Below are 22819 nucleotides of genomic sequence, written 5' to 3'. Positions count from 1 at the left end.
CCTGAGAGCCCATGGTGGACCTGTTCATTTGCAAGAACAGGCATTGTGTTGGCATTGCTTGGACCCTACAAAAACAAGATCCCAATGCTCCAGCGCAGCTCTGTTAATAAATTCTGGATCCTGGGAGGTCTTTCTCCAGGGCCGCTGCCAGCAGCTTTAGCAGGGGAAGAACCTCCTGCCACTGAAGCGGCCGCCAAAGCCAGAGAGGCCAAAGCCTCCAGAGGAGATGGGCACACCCTCAGAGCTGAGGATGCTGCCAACGGCAGCGGAGGTGGAGGATCCGACGGCGGTGTTCTGCGGGAAGGAGCTGAGGATGGGTCCGGGCAGGGTCACCACCACGGCAGAGGGTTGGATGAAGACGTTGGAGTCCTGGCACTGCCTGACGCAGGGCTCGTTGCAGCTGCTGCCCAGAGGGGTGGGGCCGCAGGGCTGGCAGGGCAGGCGTGGCACGCACTGGTCGTAGCAGGACATGGCTTGAGTGTGGAGGGGCACCTGTTGGGACAGAGGGTCAGGAGGACACCGAAGCGAGAGAGGAGCATCCCGCCATCCCAGCAGGAGAGAGCCAAGGCACTGTGCTGGCCGGGGATATGGAGGCTGTGTAAGGGAGCCCGTGTTCTTGTCTTTCCCAGTGGCCCCACAGGTCCTGCCAGCAGCAGCCAGGCTCAGGCAGGTCCCTGCCTTGCCTGTGGCTCAGGAGACCTCTTAGCCAGATACCCCACTTGCTGCCCCCTTTCCTCTCCCAGTTTGTGCTGCCGTGCCAAGACTCAACAGAGGATGAAGACTCTTGCATGAGCAGAGAAGTTGTGGAGGAAGAGGGGATGGTGAAAGGGCTTCAGACTCACCTCGTTCCCAGGGAGATGGAGGCAAGAGGAGTGGGTGAGAGAGAGAGGAGATGGACCCACTTTTATACGGCTTGTGTGCTGCCTGAGGCCAGCAGTCACTCTAAGCAAGCGGTAATTTTCCCAGAGACTCACCTCAAATGCAAATAATCCTTCCTAATGGCAGAGGTGGTGGTTTTAATTCCCCTGACTCTGCCATTTAATTTCCCCATTCCTGTCATGACTATTTTGCCAAGATAACTTCTTTCAAGTGCTCAGCTGAGAGACCCAATGAATGGTTGGCAATTGCCTTAGTAGGAAGAGAGCCATCTCCTCACGGCACTACAATCTGCAGCTTAGCACCTTCTCATCCTCGCAGACATGCTCCATGGTTCTCTCAAGTCCCCTCCTCCCACTGAAATCTCACAGTCCAGGCAATAGTGCAGCAAGCTCAGAACCTCCAGCCACCAAGATTTCTGTCAGGTAAATTGTCAAGTGGCCTAACATGGGGGAAAGCAAAGCTGCTGGAAATACCCAAAACCAAAAATATGAAACATCTGGAGGATGGAAGCCAGGATGGGTAACGTGGGCAGAATAACGCCTGAGTGTCCATGCAGCCAGGGATCAGGTGGGGAAAGCCTAAGGCCTGATAGAAAGCAGTCTTGCAAAGGACATCAAGGGCAACAAAAGAGGCTTCAGCTGGGTCTGAGTGGTTAAAGGAAAATAAGAGAACATGTGAGTGTTCTCCTGAAGTAAGTAGGAGACCTGGTTAGTCACTCGGGACAGCAAAAATGCTGAGGTCCTGATTGTCTTCTTTGTTTCTTTCGTGTCCAGCAAGTGAATCGCATGGCTCAGAGGCCAGGCTGAAAACGGGAGCTATCGAGATGTACCTTTGGGTCAAGGAAAACCTGAGCAAACTGGATATTTCTAACACCTTAGGCTCATTTGTCCCATGATGAGATGCACCCATGAGTGCTGAGGGAGCTGTCCACTCTTGATCACCAACGTCGGTTGGTGACTGGGAGAAGTGCCTCAAAGACTGGGGGAAGGTGCATCTCACTCCTGTTTAAGAAGACCAAGAAGCAGATGCGAGGGAGCTACTGGAGTGTACGTTTCAGTCGTATGGAGCTGCTGGAGCAGTGCATCCTGAAAACTGCTTCCTGGCACACAGAGTCTGAAGGTATCGGATGCTGTAATCAGCATGGATTCACCATGGTCTGATCAAGCTGATAAGTGTCTACAATGAAATAGAAAGCCTGGTGGACAGGGAAGAGAACAGGATATATTCTTGCTGGAGTTCAGTAAGGCTTTTGGCACTGTCCTCAATAAGATGGCCATAGTGAAGCTGCTGAAGAATAGTGAACAAGGTTCTGAATGAGCTGTCCTCAGCCTCGTGAAAAAAACAGCTCTTTTGGAGAGGCATGTGTCCTCTCCTCAAGCAAGTGAAACCTGGTGGCTCCCAGAACTGTCAGATGGCTGGGGATGTTTGAGGAATGGATGTGATCAAAAGGGCCATAGTTGCAGGAGATCTCCCATACAAAGTACTCCCTGCCCTGCAGGCACGGAGGGAGCTGGGATGCGTTCTGAGAGTACAAAGAGAATATCTTTAGAAGCCAAGCTTCCTGAAGAGACTTTCCTGACACACGGCAATTCTGAATCTGATTTTGGATTGGCTATGAGCCACCCGTTTGGCACCCTGTGTGTGCTGTCTGCTGACCTGAGCACCATGGAGGGATCCTCCGCGCACAGAGTAACTCCATTCCTGAGAGGAGATGGAGCAAGGCGCCGACGAGAAAACCAGCACAGTCATCTACTCTAGAGGATGGCCAGATTCCGCGGGACTTTTGGCGAAAGGAAGGAAATGTTGTTCCACAAAAAAGCTGATGGCATGGGTAGACTGATGACCAAGAAACTGCCACGAGAGTGGATGATGGCCGGTGAACATTCGATCGTGTTCGTAGAACAGTAAGCTGTATGCTTACTGCATTTGCAAGCAGCAGCACTGCCCACCTGCCGTTCCAGGGAATGAGCAGCCTGAGGCACAGGCAGGGAGGGAGAAGGACCAAATGGGAATGCAGGCAACAAAGGCTCTGGGTGTCTTGAAAGGGACTGCATTGGTAGGAGAACATGCCTTCGTTGCTGATAAGGTGGTTACAAATAAGTCATGACATTTCCCCTGAGACACGTGCAGTGCCTGTAGCACAGAATCCCTCGGGCACTTGGGATGCATCTTACACCCATGGTGACGTGTTTCTGCAAGGAAATTCCTTGTGCCTGTCATCCTGGAACTTGAAAGGTGTCCGCACAGCCAATTTGTGAAGGTCGGGAAGAAGGAAATGAAATGTCAGGGTTGACAGAAACCAAAAAGCCAACCTGTGCCACTAGAAGAGAGAATTTACATTTGAGGTGAGTCTCGTGGAAAATTACAGTCTGCGTAGAGTGACTGTGGGCCTGGGGCAGTGCTGGAGTGGTATAAAAGCAGGCCCAACTCCTCACTCAATCATTCACTCCTCTTGCCTCCGTCTCCCTGGGAACGAGGTGAGTGCAAAGCCCTTTCACAAGCTCTTCTTCTTTTGGGATTTCTCTGCACATACAAGTGCCTCCACATTATGTTGTGTTTTGGGAAAGCAGCCTACTGTGTTATGGGGAATGGGGCGGCACGTGCGAGAGGGAGAGATGCTGGGTCTTGCATGAGCTGTGCTACGGGCTAGTCATTAACCTGGTAGCGATTGGCTGTAGCATGGGAGCTTTAGGGAAGAACTGGAAAACAGATTTCCTTACACAGCCTCCATATCCCCGGCCAGCACAGTGCCTTGGCTCTCTCCTGCTGGGATGGCGGGATGCTCCTCTCTCGCTTCGGTGTCCTCCTGACCCTCTGTCCCAACAGGTGCCCCTCCACACTCAAGCCATGTCCTGCTACGACCAGTGCGTGCCACGCCTGCCCTGCCAGCCCTGCGGCCCCACCCCTCTGGGCAGCAGCTGCAACGAGCCCTGCGTCAGGCAGTGCCAGGACTCCAACGTCTTCATCCAGCCCTCTCCCGTGGTGGTGACCCTGCCCGGACCCATCCTCAGCTCCTTCCCGCAGAACACCGCCGTCGGATCCTCCACCTCCGCTGCCGTTGGCAGCATCCTCAGCTCTGAGGGTGTGCCCATCTCCTCTGGAGGCTTTGGCCTCTCTGGCTTTGGCGGCCGCTTCAGTGGCAGGAGGTGCTTCCCCTGCTAAAGCTGCTGGCAGCGGCCCTGGAGAAAGATCCCCAGGGTGCACAAAATCTTTGTGGGACTTGAGTCAAAGCAATGGAGCCAGTCCGATCACACTGAAAATGTGATCCGTGTCTTCCTTCCCCCTTTTCTATCTCTCGTCTCCTTCCGGTGCCATTGCTCATCACCATCTGCTCCTCTGGACAATCAGTCCCACAAAACCAGCCGAGGGAGGACCTGATGGCCCTTCTCCCTCTGTGGAAAGGGCAGATGGATAGATGGCAGTTCACCCATTAGATTCATGCACTGCGGGCTGTCATCTGTTCATGGTGCTTCCTGGGTGTGTGACATCGTTTCTCTCTTTTGCCTCAATAAATTTGACTGCATCCTAATCATTGCCTGTGTGTTCTCCGTTCTCCTACGAAGCCTGTGCCCTAATGTGTTTGGGGAGAGATGTTTCTCTGTATTCGTTCTGGGAAGTGGTTCTGACTGCTGTTCTGAACAATTGGTAAGATATCTCAGGAATGTTCACTTGAACCCAGGGGCCGAGAGGCCTACTGCCCCCCCGTCACGGGCATAGATTGATCTAGTTAACTCCGTGACGGCTCTGAGAGTACGGAAGTTGTACGTGAAGTGAAGTCTGGATGGCCTCAAGCCAGCTGCCTATCAGGGCTTTGGCAGAACCTGTGTGATGGTGGCCAGCTGTGTCCTGTGGCTATTCCGCAGGTCCCTTTCCTTGGCTGCCAGTCTCTCTGCAGCCTTTGCTGCTGGACACTGCACTTCCTTGGAGAGCTCCCAAACGGCCCTATAAGCCAGTGCAATGTCCCAGGTATGCAAAAAAGATCCCGCCAGAGTCTCGGTTGCTCCGCACTCTCTTTGATATAGAGATCACAATAGGACTAGGAGGAATGAGAAGAACTCACGTGTCAAATTAAATACAGTGTAAGAAGGGAAGGAAAAACTAAAGGGGGAAAGGAAGGGATGCAAAGACAGTCACTTGTCAGATCCTAACAGTACACCCAACCTCTGAGGAGTGGCTCCTTTGGGAATTACTCTCCGTGGTTTAATTGCTGCACACAATTTGATGTGTCATGCAATATGCCAAGGGTCAATTTGGGCCTTCCTCTAATGCGTCGTCCCATCATAGTCTTCTGCCCATTGTGGTGGTTTCTGAATGAAAGCCAAGAGAGGTTGATTAGACCACTCTCTCAGTCGCCCTCCTGAAAGAAATAGGGGACTGAGAAGCTTGAATGGAAAGAGAAGGCTCAGGGCTTGAGATAAGACGAAGATAATTAAAGGCAAGTGAAATGGGGAAGCAAGCAGAGGCTGCATGGAAGCAAAGAGAGAGAAAACAGGTATGTTCTTCTTCCCTTCAGGAAGTGATATTCAGCCATGTCTAGAGATGCACGGCGTCCAATTGCTTAGAAGCGGTAGGAGAGGACAGATGTTTTCGCAAGGTGACTCTCCTGTCCTCCTTCTCTTTCCTCAGCTTTTCTTGCTGAGTGTAATGTCACCTGGAATAGAATATGAGTGATGAAGCTCTGGAACAGGCAGTTTGGATAGGTTGTGGAGTCTCCTCCTCAGGAGATACTCCAGACCTGTCTGCACGTCTACCTGTACTACCTGCTGTAGGGAACGTGCTCACATGGGACAGTTGGTCCTGATGCTCTCTAGAGGTCCCTTCCACTCTCGACAGTGCTTCTCTGCTTCTATGCTTCTGTGCTGCTGTGATTCTGTGAATATGATCATGCTGAAGGAGCCCAGCGTCACAGCGTACGTCCTTCAACCATCCTATCTGTGTTTAAGGATTCCACACTAGTTTGGCGTGAAGTTCAGAACCATGGGAGGAGGCAGCAGTGACACACACCTGTCCATATCCTCCCACCCACCCTGCCATCCTCCTCCACACTGCTCTGGGGCTGGTTCTAGGCTGGTGCTCTTAACTAACTGTCTAACCTTAGAAAAATAAAGCAATACCTACCGGAGAGGAATAAATAGGTGAATGTTGGTTTTCCAAGGATGTTCAGAACACTGAAAAGCAGTTGTAATTGGCCCAGAGGAAAAAGAGGGAAAGTTACCACACCTTATATCTTTTATCAATCAACTGCCAGAGGAGAAAAGCAAGACTTTTGTTGTTAATGTACTGCAAGCGACGGTTGTGGAAATGCAAAGATGATAGCCATGTAGGATGCGAGTGCTGGACTAGGCTCAAGACCGGTGCGGAGGAAGACGGACACAAGCTCTCAGATGGGCTGCATGGCAGAGGAGAGAATGTGGCACAGATCACAGAAAACAGGATGATAGAGAACAATCTCAAGAGCAAGCCGGTCAAGATTGTGATCAGCAACCGTTAAAGAAACATGATATCTGTAATTTCCCCCCCTGGTGTCGTGATCAGATGTGTAGTTATGTGAACCTACAGCACAGCACCAAGTGAGCTGTTGCGGGGTATGTTAACTCCATCGCGGTGAGATCGTAGCCTGCTCGGTGGGGTTGCAGGGTGGGTGGGAAACAGACAAGGAAGTGATGCTGTGCTAAAAGTGTGATGTGTTACTGCGGCTGTTTCAGCCACACCTTTAGAAGGAAGATGGCACCACCTGGCATTGGTCGAGAAAATTATCTCTGACTACAACTGATATGGAGAAGGCTGAGGCAGTGGATGAGGTTTTGCCTCGATCTTCTCTGGCAGGCAGGATTCTTGTATCTGTGGTGTCCCTGAAGCTCGCAACCGTGGGCCTCTAGGTGGGACCTGGAAGAGTAAATCCCCTCTCTCTGTAAGGGCAGAGGGAGACCGAGAACCCTTCATGAGACTGGATGTGTTCGTGTCTGTGGGGCCAAATGGCATACATCGCAGGGCCCTAAAGGAGCTGGCTGATGTGTCTGATGAGCTCTCCGTCATACTTGAAAAGTCATGGCTCTTGGGTGATGTCCCCGGGGAACGGAAAAAAAGGAAGCATCACTCTCACTCACAAGAAAGGGAGGAAGGAGGACCCGGGGAACTAAAGGCCGGTGAGTCTCACCGCTGTGCCTGGGAAGATCATGGGACAGATCCTCCTATAAGACGTGGCTTTGCCAGAAGAAGGTTTTGCCTGACCAGTCTGGTGGCCTTCTGTGGTGGAGTGATGTCATTGGTGGAGGAAGGGGAAGTGGCCAATGCCATCTACCTGGGTTTGTGCAAGGCCTTTGACATGGTCCCCCCCCCATATCCTTACGTCTCAATTGGAGAGATACAGTCTTGTGGTGTGGACTATTCAGCGGATAAGGAATTGGTTGGAAGGCCGTAGACAGAGGGGTGTGGTGAATGGCACTATATCCAGGGGGAGGCTGATTATGGCTGGTGGACGCTTTTGTCAAGTGGTAGTGGCAGTTCTCTCCCATGGGAGCCAACTGCTCACTGTTCCAGGTGAGTCCTGATGGGGAAAGGGAGATGGTTGCCAAGTGATATCTCACGCTATCGCTGAAGTCTCCAGAGCAGCTGATGATGTCCTGCTGGCAGCTGGAGTGTTTGCGGAGTAGAGTGAGTGATGCAGAGGCACAGACTGAGATGCACCACCATTTTATTGAGTGAAAAGAGGGGAACAAAATTATTCCAAGGGGTGGCCAACATGCAGGAATAACTAGGGACAGAGTAGGCACTGTGTGGCCATGGTGGATGTCCGACCTACTTTCCATCTGCCTTTTGCGCAGAGGAAGAAGGGCCATCCTATCCTCCCTAAGCTTGATTCCTGGGGTTGACAGACCAGAGGGGCGTAGGTGACAAACAAGGCATCAGGAGGCAAAGGAGAGAGTGGAAGAGGGGAAAGGCAAACATGGACAGTGCTTCCTGAGAGTCCATGGTGGACCTGTTCATTTGCAAGAACAGGCATTGTGTTGGCATTGCTTGGACCCAACGAAAACAAGATCCCAATGCTCCAGAGCAGCTCTGTTAATAAATTCTTGGACCTCCATCCTGAGTTGTCTTTCTCCAGGGCCGCTGCCAGCAGCTTTAGCAAGGGAAGCACCTCCTGCCACTGAAGCGGCTGCCAAAGCCAGAGAGGCCAAAGCCTCCAGAGGAGATGGGCACACCCTCAGAGCTGAGGATGCTGCCAACAGCAGCGGAGGTGGAGGATCCCACGGCGGTTTTCTGTGGGAAGGAGCTGAGGCTGGGTCCGTGTTCTTTTCTTTCCCAATTGCCCACGGGGGCCCAAGTAAGATTACAAAGAAGGTACTGTTTATTCCGTGCTGTGTAGACACTGGCTGCAAGGCTGATACATCCTCCTAATTTGCACACCGTCTGGAAAAATCGTGCTATAGATATAGGCCAAACTAATACATAATCAATAGGTTTCCCGGAATTTGTATACATATTCATTACACCCCCGAGAGTTCATTAGCATGCAGACCCTCCCCTCTTCCTTTTGCTTAGTGGGTTGTGGGATGAAGATTTGTTGTTTTCTTTGTGAAGGCTTCTGATCTTTCTTGCTGTAAACTTCTGGCCCTTCGGGGGGGCATCCCCCCAAACTGGTTTCTTCTTCCCCTGTGGACATCTAGTCACCTCCCTGACAAATGTCCTTTGGCTGTTCTCAAACCCTTATCTTTATGGCATTCATCCCACTTAATATCCCAGACCCACTGTCTGCCACCTCTTATTTTCTAACAAGCTCTACATTCTTGCTTCTATAAACTATCTCTAACTATTCCCCTTCAGCCCCCTCATTCTCAGTCACTGTGAAGTCTTCTTGCCTTTTTACTTTCACTTGTGGGGCCCTTCTTTAAAAAGAGTCCAAGAGAATTTTGAATGCATCCAGAGAAAAAGGCTCAACCATCTCTCTGTACAGCCTGTTCCAGTGCTCTGTCAGTGAGTGCTGTTCTAGTTTCTCCTGAGTTTTCTGCCAGTGGGTCTGAGTGAGGCCATTCTCCTCAGCTATGTTAGAAAGCCCAATTTGCAGAGCTGGTGCTGCACAGTCAGGCCCGAGAAGAACTGCACATGCTTTTTTCTGTTAATTCTGTTCAAAACATGTTGCACCAGACTGCACTCAGTTATTCTTTTGAGTCGCTTTTGAGGCCGCATCCTAATCAGTGCCTCCATGTTATCCATTCCCTATAAAGCTTGTGCTGTGATGTCTTCGGAGAGTTATGTTTTTCTGTAGTCATTCTGGGAAGTGGTTCTGACTGTTATTCTGAACAACTGGTAAGACATTTCAGGGGTGTTTATATGTACCTCTGTTTTTTTCTTGTTTTTCATTGAGGTGGACAGTGGGGTTGGGTGAACAACTAGGATCCAAATTAAGGCTGCATGAAAATATCCAGAGCTCTTCAGAGACTGCCATTCACTTTACTGTTCATTCTATTTCTTATGTTCTGATGGTCTCAGCACTGTGTAATAAGTAATAAAAGAGGACTGCACTTCCTCAGAGAGCTCCTGAATGGCCCTTTGAGCCAGCATAATGAACCTGGCAGGCACAAGACTCTTACTTGCTTCCCACCCTCTGTTGATCCATTTCCTCCATCTGGCTGGAGGCAGAGACCCTTTCTTCCTGACTGAGTATTTTCCACACTGATCTTCTAAATATGAAGCAGAAGTCCGTTTATTATGATCAAAAATAAGAATAGGCCTTCTCCTTCCTCTGAGGGACTGCCCTTTTGCCTTTCTGGCTCCTCACTCAGGATCAGCAATGGTCACCTCCTGCAGGATGTGCACTGAGGCCGAGATGGCACGTCAGGACATAGAGGCAATGAAGCTAGACCTGAAGGCCAGGGGTATTGTGGGACTAGTGGACATCTTTGTCACCCATTAGTGATAGAGCTCCCCTAAGGGAGCCAACTGCTCACTGTTCCAGGTGAGTCCTGATGGGGAAAGGGTGATGGTCGCCAAATGCTATCTCACAGTATCTCTGAAGTCTCCAGAGCAGCTGATGATGTCCTGCTGGCAGCTGGAGTGTTTGCGGAGTAGAGTGAGTGATGCAGAGGCACAGACTGAGATGCACCACCATTTTATTGAGTGAAAAGAGGGGAACAAAATTACTCCAAGGGGTGGCCAACATGCAGGAATAACCAGGGACAGAGTCTGCACTAATGGACATGGTGGAAATCCCTCCAGCTGTCCATCTGCCATTTTTTCTGCACAGGGAGAAATGCCAATAGCTCCTCTCTTGGCTGGTAGTCTGGGTTTGATGGACTAGAAGAGCAGAGTTGAAAAACAAGGCATCAGGAGGCAAAGGAGAGAGTGGAAGAGAGGAAAGACAGACATGGGCAGAGCATTCTGAGAGTCCATGCTGGCCCCTTCATTTTGCAAGAGGTGTGAAGAATGTGTGAGTGTTCTCCTCATGGAAATGGGTGACCTGTAAATCGGGCATTGAAAATGCTGAGACACTGATTGACTTCTTTGTTTCTTTCTTGTCCAGCAAGTGTGGCTTTCAGGAATCCCAGGGCTCAGGGGCCAGGCTGAAAAATGGGAGCTTTCAAGATGTACCTTTGGGTCAAGGAAAGCTTGAGAAAACAGGATATTTTTAATTCCTTAGGCTTATTTGCTCCATGGTAAAATGTGCCCATGAATGCTGAGGGAGCTGTCCCCACTGTTGGTGACTGGGAGAAGTGTGTGTCCCAAAGACTGGGGGAAGGTGCATATCACTCCTGTTTAAGAAGACCAAGAAGGAGGAGCGAAGGAATGACAAGGACTCTCTGTCTCAGTCATATGGAGCTGCTGGAGCAGTGCATTCTTCGAATTCTTTCTCGGCACATGAATGGCGAATGTATCAGATTCAGCAATCAGCATGGATTTACGGTGGAGAAGTCATGGTCTGATCAAGCTGATAAGTGTCTACAATGAAATAGAAACCTGGTGGACGGGAAAGAGTACGGGATATATTTTTGCAGGAGTTCAGTAAGGCTTTTGACACTGTCCTCAATTAGATGGTCATCGTGAAGCTGTAGATGAATGGTCTGAATGAGCCCTCCTTAGCCAGACCAAAAAACAGCTTTGTTGGGGCAGCATGTGTCCTCCCCTCTAATGAGCAAGGACTGCTGGGTCCTGGCACTGTTGGGTAGCTGGGGATGTTTGCTGAATGCATGTGATCAAGAAGGTCATTGTTACAAAAGTTCTCCCCAACACCATGAAACAGGCAAGGTATAATTGCTGCATGAACAAAACACTTTCCTGCCCTGCAGACACTGGGGGAGATGAGACGTGCTCCAAAAACGCAAAAGAATATGTATAGAAGCCAGGCTTCCTGAAGAGTCTCTCCTGAGAGATGGCAGTTTTGAATCTAATTTTAGATCGGCCATGCGCCAGCCTTTTGATGTGAGGCTTCCCCAGCAGGCGTGTTGTTTGCAGGCCTGAACACCACGCTGGGAAGAATCCTACTCAAATATGGAAAATCCATTCCTGAGAAGAGGGGAATCTAGGCTCTGTCCAGAAAACCAGCATAGCCATCTACTCTAGAGACCAGATTCCATGGGGCGTTTTGGGTAATAACAGGGCTCAGGAAGGCAATGTTCTACTTACATCAAATAGCTGATGGCATGGGTTGGCTGATGATCCCAGAAAATGTCATGAGAGTGGAATTATCAGTCAAGCAAACATTCAAACGTTCTCAGAACAAATGCCTTTGAGTGGAAAAGAATTTGCAAGGCAGCAAAACTGCCCACCTGCCGTTCCAAGGAATGAGCAAGGAGGGAAAAGGGCAGAATGAGTTCTCAGACAAAGAAGGCTCAGAATATCCTGGACAGGGCTGCACTGACAGGAGGATATGCCTTCGTTGCTGATAAGGTGGTTACAAATAAGTCATGACATTTCCCCTGAGACACGTGCAGTGCCTGTAGCACAGAATCCCTTGGGGACTTGGGATGCATCTTACACCCATAGGGATGTGTTTCCGCAAGGAAATTCCTTGTGCCTGTCATCCTGGAACTTGAAAGGTGTCCACACAGCCAGTTTGTGAAGGTCAGAAAGAAGGAAATGAAATGTCAGGGTTGACAGAAACCAAAAAGCCAACCTGTGCCATTAGGAGAGAGAATTTGCATTTGAGGTGAGTCTCGTGGAAAATTACAGTCTGCGTAGAGTGACTGTGGGCCTGGGGCAGTGCTGGAATGGTATAAAAGCAGGCCCAACTCCTTGCTCAGTCATCCACTCCTCTTGCCTCTGTCTTCCTGGGAACGAGGTGAGTGCAAAGCCCTTTCACAAGCTCTTCTTTTAGGATTTCTCTGCACATACAAGTGCCTCCATGTTATGTTGTGCTTGGGAGAGCAGCTGCTCTGTTATAGGGAATGGTGCAGCATATGCAACATGGGGAGATGCTGGGTCTTGCCAGAGGTGTCTCTTGAGGAGCGAGATGGGCATTGACCTGCCTGAGCCTGGCCACTCTTGTCTGTTTGTATGGAGCTATGGAGAGAGAGAAGACCATAGGCTTCCTTACACAGCGTCCATATCCCTGGCCAGCACAGTGCCTTGGCTTCGTCCTGCTGGGATGGCAAGCTGCTCCTCTCTCACTTCTGTGTCCTCCTGACCCTCTGTCCCAACAGGTGCCCCTCCACACTCAAGCCATGTCCTGCTACGACCAGTGCGTGCCACGCCTGCCCTGCCAGCCCTGCGGCCCCACCCCTCTGGGCAGCAGCTGCAACGAGCCCTGCGTCAGGCAGTGCCAGGACTCCAACGTCTTCATCCAGCCCTCTCCCGTGGTGGTGACCCTGCCCGGACCCATCCTCAGCTCCTTCCCGCAGAACACCGCTGTCGGATCCTCCACCTCCGCTGCCGTTGGCAGCATCCTCAGCTCTGAGGGTGTGCCCATCTCCTCAGGAGGCTTTGGCCTCTCTGGCTTTGGCAGCCGCTTCAGTGGCAGGAGGTGCTTCCCTTGCTAAAGCTGCTGGTGATGGCCCTGGAGAAAGAATCTCAGGGTGCACGAAGTCTCTGTGGGACTTGAGACAGAGCATTGGAGCCAGCCTGATCACACTGAAAATGTGATCCACATCTTCCTTTCCCCTTTTCCATCTCTGTTCTCCTTACTGTGCCTTTGCTGCTCACCATCTGCTCCCCTAGACTGCAAATCCCATAAAGTCACAATTTGTAGGACGTGCTTGCCCTTCTCCCTCTGTGGAAAAGGTGGATGGATAGATGGCGGTACATCTACCAGCTTCATGTCCTGCAGACTGTTATCTGTTCCTGGTGCTTCTAGCATGTTTGATGTTGTTTCTCTCTTTTGCCTCATTAAATTTACCTGCATCCTTATCATTGCCTCTGTGTTATCCATTCCCCTATGAAGCTTGTGCCGTGATATCTTGGGATGTTTGTCAGTGATTATTCTGTAAAGTGGTTCTGTCCACAGGTCTTTTTTGACAGGGCAATGCTCAATCCTTTCATCTCCCAGCTTGTATTGCTAGTGGGGGTTGCCTCAACCCAGGTGAAAGACTCATGATGTTCACTTGAGCCCACAGCTCAAGACTGTCTAGGTCTCTGGTATGGCATCCAGTAGGTGTGGTGTGCCAATTGCAAGACACAGCAAACTGGTACAAATTGCTGAGGGTGCACTTGACCATACTGTCAATGTCACTGATGAAGATATTAAAAAGTATCAGTCCCAGCACCAACCCATGGGGGACACCACTCATCACCAATCCCCATGCAGATATTGAGCCACTGAGCACCACTATCTGGACTCAATCCTGCAACCAGTTTTTGTTCCACTGAACATCCATCAAACAAATCTATATCTTTCCAATTTGGAGAAAGTTTGTATTTCCTTTTTACTCTGTTCAAAGGCTTGTTGTTGCTCAGAAAGACACTCAAAGTACTTTGCCTTTTGAGTCTCTTGACACAGAGAGCTCTCAAGCTGACTGTGGGCTGGATGTGCATTCCCCAGAATCCACAGGGCCACAGATAGCTTGTCTTTCTTCCTTAATAGCAAGTGGGGGAATAGATGCTACCTTCTTACTCAAATCCATGGTGATACAGCAATGTGAATTCTGTATTTTACACCCTAGAAATGAATTTTATGTCAATACCAACCTTCAGAAGATGAATGAATGATTTTTGTCCATTTCTCAAAATCATCCTCTGATGTGTTACCCTACAGGAAGATGTCATCAATATAGTGCAGGTGTTCAGGAGATTCCCAGCTATTCCAGTGCAGTCTTGATCAAGCAGTGGCAAATGGTATGGTATGCTCCATCCCTGGGGCAATCAATTCCAGGTGTACAGACAGCTGCTGGAATGCCCCTGTCACTGCAGGCAGACAGCTGAGTTCCCTGCTTTGGTGACGTGAAAGCTTCAGGGTACACAGTGCACTTGTGCTCACTAGAGGCTTCTACACACCTGTGAGTCTTAGGAGCCAATTCATCAGATCAGCGTAGTTCAACAAATTTGTTTGTCCATTTCTTCTTCCTGGCTGGAAGCAGGGACCCTTTGGTCCTGATTGGAGTATCCATCATGTATTTCTTACAAATGTGAAGCAGAAGTCGCTTCACTAAAGGGGAAACTACACAGGAAACTGTAACATTCTGGCATTGCTGTGGAACTATGGAAAATAAGAATATGAGAACATGAGTGAGGAAGCACTGGGTCAGGCAATTCAGAGAGGCTGAGGAGTCACATTTTCTGGATATATTCAAGACCCATCCAGATGAGTACCTGTATGACCTGCTGTGGGGAACATACTTAAACTGGGTGGTTGGTCTCAATGCTCTCTAGAGGTGCCTTCTAACCTTAACAGTTCTGTGGTTCTGTGATTCAGTGAATATCCCCATCTGGAAGCAACCCAGGTCTTCTTTCAACCATTCTACTAGTATTTAAGGATTCCATACTTGTTTGGGGTGAAGTTCAAAATCATGGGAGGAGACAGCAGCGGCACACACCTGTCCATATCCTCCCACAAACCCTGCCATCCTCTTTCACACTGCACTGGGGATGATTCTGGGATAGTGCTCATAACTAACTGTTTAACCTTAGATAAACAAAACAATGTCTTCTGGAGAACAGGCAATAGCAGAATGCTTGTTGTCCAAGGATGTTCACAATAGTCCAAAGCAGTCGCAGTTGCCCACAGAGAATGGAGGGGAAGGTACCACTTCTTATATCTACAAATTGACTGCCACATGAAGATAACAAGACTGTGATACTTAATGTTCAATGTTTCTGAATCTCAGAGATGGAATAATGTAGGGCATGATTACCAGATTAGGCTCAAGACCAATTCTGAGAAAGACAGACACAAGATCTCAGATCTGATGTATAACAAAAGAGAGAATGTGGCACAGATCACAGAAAACTGGAAGGTAGAGAACAATCTCAGGAGCAAACCAGAAAAGACTATGATCAGCAACCATTAAAGGAATATGATAATTGTAGTTTACCCCTCTGGTGCTGTGATAAAATCTGTAGCTGTCTCAAACCACAGCACAGGAGAAACTGGGCTGTTGTGGGGCCTACCCTGCGGGGGTGCAGAGGGGGAAACAAAGCAGGAACTGATGCTGTGCTAAAAGTGTACTTGTGATGTATTATGCCTCATGTTTCAGACACACCTTTGATAGACGGCACAATATGGGCTGTGGTGAAAAAATTAGCTCCATCCCAGCTATACCAAGTGCAGCCTGGTTCTCTAACTCACTCCCTCTCCTGTCTTGCTCTGGGGCCATTTTCAGCACAAGCCTCCTGCAGCCCCAGGATCCTCACTCAGGTTCATCATGGATACCTCCTGCAGAATGTGCACTGAGGCCTTGAGGGCACGTCAGGATGGAGAGGCAGCAAAGCTGGACATAAAGCCAGGGATACTGTGGGACAGATGGACACCTATCTCACTCGGTCTTCAGTGGCAGCCAGGACTCGAATATTTCTCACGTCCCTGAACCGTGCATCCCTAAACATCTAGGTGGGGACCAGGGGAGTAAATCCTCCCCCACTGTAAGGGCAGAGCAAGTCCAAAGCAGCCGCATGAGACTGAATGTGTACAAGACTGTGGGGCCAGAGGGCATGCATCTAAGGGTTCGGAAAGAGCAGGCTGAGATGGATTCTGAGCAGCTCTCTATCATAAGTAAAAAGTTGTGGCTGTCAGTTGAGGTATCAGGTGAATGGGAAAAAGGGTCCTGTCACTGCCATTGATAAGAAAGAGAGTAAGGAGGATCTGAGGAACTACAGGCCGGTGACTCTCACCTCTGTACCTCATCTGGGAAGATCATGGAACAGATCCTCCTGGATGACATGCTTGATCACATGAGGAATGAGCGTGTGATCTGAGACAGCCAACAAGGCTTCACAAGGGGAAGGTCATGCTTGACCAATCTGGTGGCCTTCTGTGACGGAGTGACGATGTTGGTGGACAAAGGCAAGGCGACCGATGTCACGGCAAGGCGACCTGAGCTTGAGCAAGGCCTTTGATATGGTTCCCCACCACATCCTTGTCTCCAAGTTGGAGGGATGTGGATTTGATGGGTGGACCACCCCATGGATAAAGAATTGGTTGAAAGGCCGCAGACAGAGAGTGGTGATTAATGGTTCTGTGTCCAGGTGGAGGCTGGTAACGAGCGGCATCTCGCAGGGGGAACGACCAAGCTGGAGCCGGGGCTCTCTCTCAGGACTGCTACAAACTTCACGGACTTTGGAGGTCTTTCTACAGGGCCATTGCCAGCAGATTTAGCAGGAAGGAACCTTCTGCCATAGTGGTGACTGTCAAAGCCAACAGCACACTTTTTCAGGCTGGGTCTGATGGGGAAAAGGTGAGGTCCCCACCTGTCACACACGTTTGCTCTGAAGAAGTCTTCAGAGTAGCAGACATCCTGCAGGCACGTGCAGTGCTTGCAGAGTAGAGTGAGTGATGCAGAGGCACAGACTGAGATGCACCACACTTTATTGAGTCAAAAGAGGGAAAGAAAGTTGCTTCAAGGGGGGGACATCAAGCAAGAAGCAGCAGGGACAGAGTCTGCACTAATGGGCATGGTGGATACCCTGCCAGGTGTCCATCTGCCATTCTTCCACAGAGGGAGAAGTGCCATCAGCTCCTCCCTCGGCTGGTCTTCTGGGTTTGACAGACCAGAGGAGCAGAGGTGACAAATAAGAAGTCAGGAGGAAAAGGAGGGAGTGGAAGAGGGGAAAGGCAGACGCGGGCAGCGCATTCTGAGAGTTCACGCTTGCCCCGGCTTTTTGCAAGAGGTGTTGCTTGGTCCCTATGAAAGGAAGTTCTCCGTGCTCTCTCTCCGAGGGCCGCTATCAAATTCTGCGTCCCAAGAGCTAATCCTCCAGGACCATCACCAGCAGCTTTAGCAGGGGAAGCACCTCCTGCCACAGATGCGGCTGCCGAAGCCGGAGAGGCCAAAGCCTCCAGAGGAGATGGGCACACCCTCAGAGCTGAGGATGCTGCCAACGGCAGCGGAGGTGGAGGATCCGACGGCGGTGCTCTGCGGGAAGGAGCTGAGGATGGGTCCGGGCAGAGTCACCACCACGGGAGAGGGCTGGATGAAGACGTTGGAGTCCTGGCACTGCCTGACGCAGGGCTCGTTGCAGCTGCTGCCCAGAGGGGTGGGGCCGCAGGGCTGGCAGGGCAGGCGTGGCACGCACTGGTTGTAGCAGGACATGTCTTGAGTGTGGAGGGGCACCTGTTGGGACAGAGAGGCCGGAGCAAAAGAAGAGGAGAGTAAGAAGCAGCCTGCCTTCCCAGCGCAAGTGTCCCAAGGCTCAGTGCTGACTGGAGACACGGAGTCTGTGCAAGGAGACCTGTGGCCTTCTCCTTACATTTGGCCCCGCCAAGGGTGACCAGGCACATTCAGGGTGCTGCCTGGCCCATAGCTCAGGAGACACCTCCGGCGAGACCTAGCATCTGTTGACACCACACCGACTGCCCTTTCCTGTCTCCCTGCACTAGCTGCCTTCCCAAGACCCAGCAGAGGATGAAGGCACCTGTATGTGCAGAGAAATTCCGGAGGAGGACGGAGTGATGAAAGGGCTTCAGACTCACCTTGTTCCTTATTTGTGATGGAGGCAAGAGGAGCGGATGAGAGAGAGAGAAGATGGGCCCGCTTTTATACTGCACGGGCACCGCCCCAGGCCTACAGTCACTGCACGCGAGCAGTAATTTTCCAGGAGACTCACCTCACATGCAAATTATGCTGACCAGTGGTGCAGGTTGTGGTTTTGTTTCCCTCATTTCCATTCCTCATTTCTGAAACGCCAATTCTTCCAGGCTGACCTCTTTCAGGTGTTGGTGCGAGAGACCTAAGGATTACGCCAGGGCAACACCACCAAAATGAGCAGAACTGGGTGAAGAAAATGCTGTTGGCCAAACACAAACACAGCAATACGAAGCCTCTTGGGGAAGAAAGCACGGTTGAGTAACGTGAGAGGAATGCAGCCATAGTGTGTGTGCAGTCAGGAATCAAGTGAGGAGAGCCATAGGCCTGACAGAACTCAGTCTGTCAAGGGACGTGAAGGGCAACAAAGAGGGTTCCTACACAGATCTCAGTGGTGAAAGGAAAATTAGGTGGGTGTTCTCCTCATGGAAATGGGTGACCTGCTTACTGGGGACAGCAAAAATGCTGAGGTCCTGATTGTCTTCTTTGTTTCTTTCTTATCCAGCAAGTGTGGCTTGCAAGAATTCCATGGCTCAGAGGCCACGCTGAAAAGCTGGAGCAGTCGAGATTTGCAGTAGCAATGAGATGAGCAGTAGCTTTGGATCAGGGAAACCTCGAGGAAACTGGATCTGTGTAACACGTTAGGCTTATTTGTCTTATGATGAGATGAGTCCATGAGAGCTGAGGGAGCTGTCCCCACTTGATGAGCGTAGGTTGGTGACTGGGAGAAGTGTCCCAAAGACTGGGCGAAAGTGCGTGTTACTCCTGTTTAAGAAGACCGAGAGAGTGGAAGCAGGGAGCTAGGGGACCAGGGTCTTCAGGTCAGTCTCTTGATAGGAGGCGGAACAGTGCATCCTGGAAAGCCCTGCTCATGAAGGATGAAAATATCTACAGTGTCTCACGCAGCGTGGATTCACTATGGAGAAGTCATGGGTTGATGGAGGTGATTCATCACAAAGAAACAACAAGCCTGAAGGATGTGGGAAGAGGACTGTGTACTTCCTTGCTGGAGTCCAGAAAGGCTTTTGACGTTGTCCTCCGTGAGATGGTCCTAGTGAAGCTGTGGAAGAATGGACTGAATGAGTGCTCCTGAGCACGGAGGAAAAAACAGCTCAGTTGAAGAGGCAAGCAAGCTCGCCAGAAATGAAAAAGGGCTGCTGGGTCCCGGAAGTGTCATGTGGCTGGGGATGGTCGTGGAATGGAAGTGATGAAGAAGGGCGTATGTTCACAAGTTTCTCCTAGACTCAATCAAAGAAGCAATGCATCCTTGCTGCATGGACAAAACACTTCTCTGCCCTGCTGACCTAGAGGGAGATGTGTTGTGGTGCAAAAGTGCTTGCTAATGTCTTTATTCCTATGGAAATCTTTCTGAAGAGACTCTCCCTGTGCAAGGCAATTTACAATCTAATTTTGCATTGCCACGGGTGACCCTTTTGGCGTGGGTCCTCCCCATCTGGGCATGCTGTCGGCAGGCCTGAGCATCACTCGCACCAGGCAATCCCGTCCCTGAGAAGAGGAGGAGCGAGGCACTGTAAAGAAAAGCAGCAAGGCCGTCAACTCAGAAGGACGGACCTTATTCCGTGGTGCTTTTTAGGTTAGAGCAGGGCTCTGGAAGGCAATACTCTCCTTCCACAGAATAACTGATGGTGTGCTATAGTTTCCGTGCCTGGAGACTGTGATGAGAGCGCACAATGCCAAATAAACACAGAAATGTCTGATCCAGAAGAGTAAGCTGTGGGTGAAGACATCTGCAAGCAGCAGAACATCCCACCTGGCTTCTTAGGGAACGAACAGAGGCTCGTGGGGTAGTCTGAGAGACAGACCTTGATGGAGAAGGACAAAATGTGTCCCCGGGCAAAGCAGGTCCAGAGTGTTCAGAAGTGGGCCGCACTGACATGAGGATATGCCTGCCTTGCTACAAAGGCGGTTACAAATAAGGTCCTGACATTTCCCAAGACACACATGCCATTCTGTGCCTGAAGCACAGAATACGTCTTCTACCCGCATTGACGTGTTTCTGCAAGGGAACTCCTTGTGCCTTTCATCCTGGAACTTGAAAGGTGCCTCCGTGGACAAATTGGGAAGGTCAGAAACAAGAAAATGAAATGACAGGGTTGACGGAATCCAAAACCACAACCTGTGCCATTAGAAAGGATAATTTGCATTTGAGGAGAGTCTCTTGAAAAAGTACTGCCAGAGTACAGTGACTGTGGGCCTGGGGCAGAGCACGAGCTGTATAAAAGAAGGCCCGTCTCCTCACTCTCTCAGTCATCCATACCTCTCGCCTTCATCTCCCAGGGAACGAGGTGAGTCTGAATCCCTTTTACCATCACCTGCTTCTCAGGGATTTGTTTGCGCGTCTACGTGCCTTTATCCTAGGTTGGATCTTGGGGAAGCAGGTTGCCCTGAGAGAGGGAAGGGGGCAGCCAGTGTGGCATGATGCTGGGCAATACTTGAGGTGTCTCCTTAGCTATGAGCTAGTCAAGGACCTAGCTGTGCCTGTCCGCTCTTGGCCAAAAGGAAGTGGAAGGGAAGGAGAAGCCCATGGGCTTCCTGACACATCCACCATATCCCTAGGCAGCACTGTGCCTTGACTCTCTCCTCCTGAGATGGCAGGCAGCTTCTCACTCACTTCTGAGATCCTCCTGACCCTCTGTCCCAACAGGTGCCCCTCCAGACACAAAACATGTCCTGCTACGACCAGTGCGTGCCACGCCTGCAGTGTCGGCCCTGCGGCCCCACCCCTCTGGCCAACAGCTGCAACGAGCCCTGCGTCAGGCAGTGCCAGGACTCCAACGTCGTCATCCAGCCCTCTCCCGTGGTGGTGACCCTGCCCGGACCCATCCTCAGCTCCTTCCCGCAGAGCACCGCCGTCGGATCCTCCACCTCCGCTGCCGTTGGCAGCATCCTCAGCTCTGAGGGTGTGCCCATCTCCTCTGGAGGCTTTGGCTTCTCCGGCTTCGGCAGCGGCTTCAGTGGCAGGCGATGCTTCCCCTGCTAAAGCTGCTGGCCATGGCCCCGGAGAAAGACCTCCATAGTCCATGAAGTTTGAAGAAGACCTGAGAGAGAGCACCGGGGCAAATCTCATCTCTCAGAAAACATGCTCCATGACTTCTTTTCCCCTCTTCCATCATTTTTTCTTTTTTTTTTCCCTGTGTCCTTCCTGCTCTCTGTCAACTTTCCTGGACTGTGACTGCCATTGAATCAGCCTCGGAATGTCCAACTGGCCCTGTGCCATCCACGCAAAGGGCAGATGCAGAGCTGGAGGCATGGCTGCCATGATCATGCCGCTCAGAATCTCCTCTGCCCCTAGTGCTTCTGGCAGCAGGGCCTCCCCCTGCATGGACCTAGATTCCAAATTTTCACTCATTAAAGATTTAATGCATTTGAATCTGCACCTCTGTGTTATCCTTTCCCTTGCAAAGGCTGCCCAGTGGAGGGTAGGGGAGAGATTTTTCAAAGTGTTGGTTCTGGGAAAGGGTTCTTCCTTCTCCTTGGAACAATTGGTACTACAGGCTTCTATTGTATTAGGCATGCCTGGGGAGGAATCACTTTGCCCTCCGGTTTCTAAACATTTTGGCTTGTGTAGCGGTCTCAAGGGTCTTTACTTGGACCAGCACTTTTTAACAACCTTTCAGAGACATGTTTGTCTGGGGTAACACAGCAGAGGAAGTTTTTGAGAAAGGTAAGAGTACAGTGCAAATTCTTCTAATGGTCAGCTTTGACGTAAAGCGAGGGGAAGTCAGTGGTTCCAAAGAAGAGGTCCGTTTCTTCAGAATAAAACTTCAGGTTGCATTTTCCACATCTCTATGGATGAGAGCAGGAAGGTAGCAACTATGTCCCCAGCAGCCTTTAGGAAAGAAAGGCATGCCTTCCCATGGTATTTCCTGTGGGGTCCTGGAAAATGCACCTTCCAGCCCATAGTCAGCTTGAGTGCCCTCTACAGGGAGGGAGTTGAAAGAGGGCCTTCCTTGACTGGGGTCCTGAGCATCATCAAGCCTTTGAACAGATTAAACATGAAGAAGCATTTGTGCAGTGGTTGTTGGGCCTGTCCGTGCAGCACCGGCTCTGCAAAGTGGGCTTACTAGCACAACAGGGGAGAATGGCCGCGCCTGGAGCCTCTGGAAGAAAGCCCAGGAGAAACTAGTACAGCACTGACTGACGGAGCATTGGAACAGGCTGCCCAGAGAGGTGGCGAAGTCTCCTTTTCTGGAGATACTCAAAAGTCTCTTGGATTCTTTCCTCTGCAAACTAGTGTGGGGAACCTTCTTTAGCAAGGACTTGAGCTAGATGATCTCCAGTGGTCCCTTCCGACCCCTGTGCTCCGTCGTTCTGTGATTGATATCATACCACCGTTTTGTCTCTTGCAGAGCAGTGCAAGCACGGCATCGAGGCTTTCTCCAACCTCTCTCCAACAAAAGCCTGTACGCTGGGGGAAGGTAAGCTGTGGGGAGGAGGCAGCAAGGGGGCATCTGACGTCAAGAGACTCAAGGCTGAGAGTTGGATTGTGGTTTTGCACTAGAAGCTTCTCAGAGCAAAGTTTGGCCTTTCCTAAACCTTCGTATGAAATGCAGCATAGGATGCTTTTCCAAAAAGTTGCTGGGGCAGAGGCTAGCAGAAGACACGTCAGATACCATGCTTAAAAGCAGAAACCGGAGTGTTCTGAGAGAAGGCAAATCTGCAGGGTAGACATAGGAGAGGGCAGAATGACAAGGATAATTTTAATCCTTAGCACAGGGCAGGACAAAGGTTATATAAACTTAACCTGTAAAATG

At 50.6% G+C, this 22819-nt stretch overlaps 4 protein-coding genes across 5 annotated transcripts; 2 read left to right on the top strand and 2 right to left on the bottom strand.

The window, feature by feature from the left end:
• Positions 1-156: 156 nt before the first annotated feature.
• Positions 157-1208, bottom strand: LOC146542557 (feather beta keratin-like). Its single transcript, XM_085210778.1, has 3 exons — positions 1182-1208; positions 843-995; positions 157-492 (listed from the first exon to the last, which is right to left on the bottom strand). The coding sequence occupies exons 1-3, from the start codon at positions 1206-1208 to the stop codon at positions 157-159; spliced, it is 516 nt and encodes a 171-aa protein (XP_085066904.1).
• A 1432-nt stretch (positions 1209-2640) lies between these two features.
• Positions 2641-4041, top strand: LOC146542556 (uncharacterized). The gene is made up of 3 exons (XM_085210777.1): positions 2641-2775; positions 3204-3356; positions 3706-4041. The coding sequence occupies exons 1-3, from the start codon at positions 2641-2643 to the stop codon at positions 4039-4041; spliced, it is 624 nt and encodes a 207-aa protein (XP_085066903.1).
• An 8495-nt stretch (positions 4042-12536) lies between these two features.
• On the top strand, positions 12537-21431 carry LOC146542554 (feather keratin 1-like). Of its 2 annotated transcripts, XM_085210797.1 has the most exons (2): positions 12537-12816; positions 20981-21431. In XM_085210797.1, the coding sequence occupies exons 1-2, from the start codon at positions 12537-12539 to the stop codon at positions 21043-21045; spliced, it is 345 nt and encodes a 114-aa protein (XP_085066923.1). In that variant the 3' UTR covers positions 21046-21431. The 2 variants fall into 2 exon arrangements, with proteins under 2 accessions (XP_085066923.1, XP_085066924.1); XM_085210798.1 differs by lacking the exon at positions 12537-12816 and having other exon boundaries at positions 20731-21431.
• LOC146542555 (feather keratin 1-like) lies at positions 17238-18051 on the bottom strand. The gene is made up of 2 exons (XM_085210800.1): positions 17929-18051; positions 17238-17573 (listed from the first exon to the last, which is right to left on the bottom strand). Exon 2 carries the CDS (start codon positions 17550-17552, stop codon positions 17238-17240), a length of 315 nt encoding a protein of 104 aa, XP_085066926.1. The 5' UTR covers positions 17553-17573; positions 17929-18051.
• Positions 21432-22819: the final 1388 nt, after the last annotated feature.

This window comes from Meleagris gallopavo, chromosome 29 (genome assembly GCF_905368555.1).
Source record: "Meleagris gallopavo chromosome 29, MGAL_WU_HG_1.1, whole genome shotgun sequence".
NCBI classification, from domain to species: domain Eukaryota; kingdom Metazoa; phylum Chordata; class Aves; order Galliformes; family Phasianidae; genus Meleagris; species Meleagris gallopavo.
Note: the sequence above shows the minus strand (reverse complement) of the source record. Positions and strands in the feature narration are given on the sequence as shown.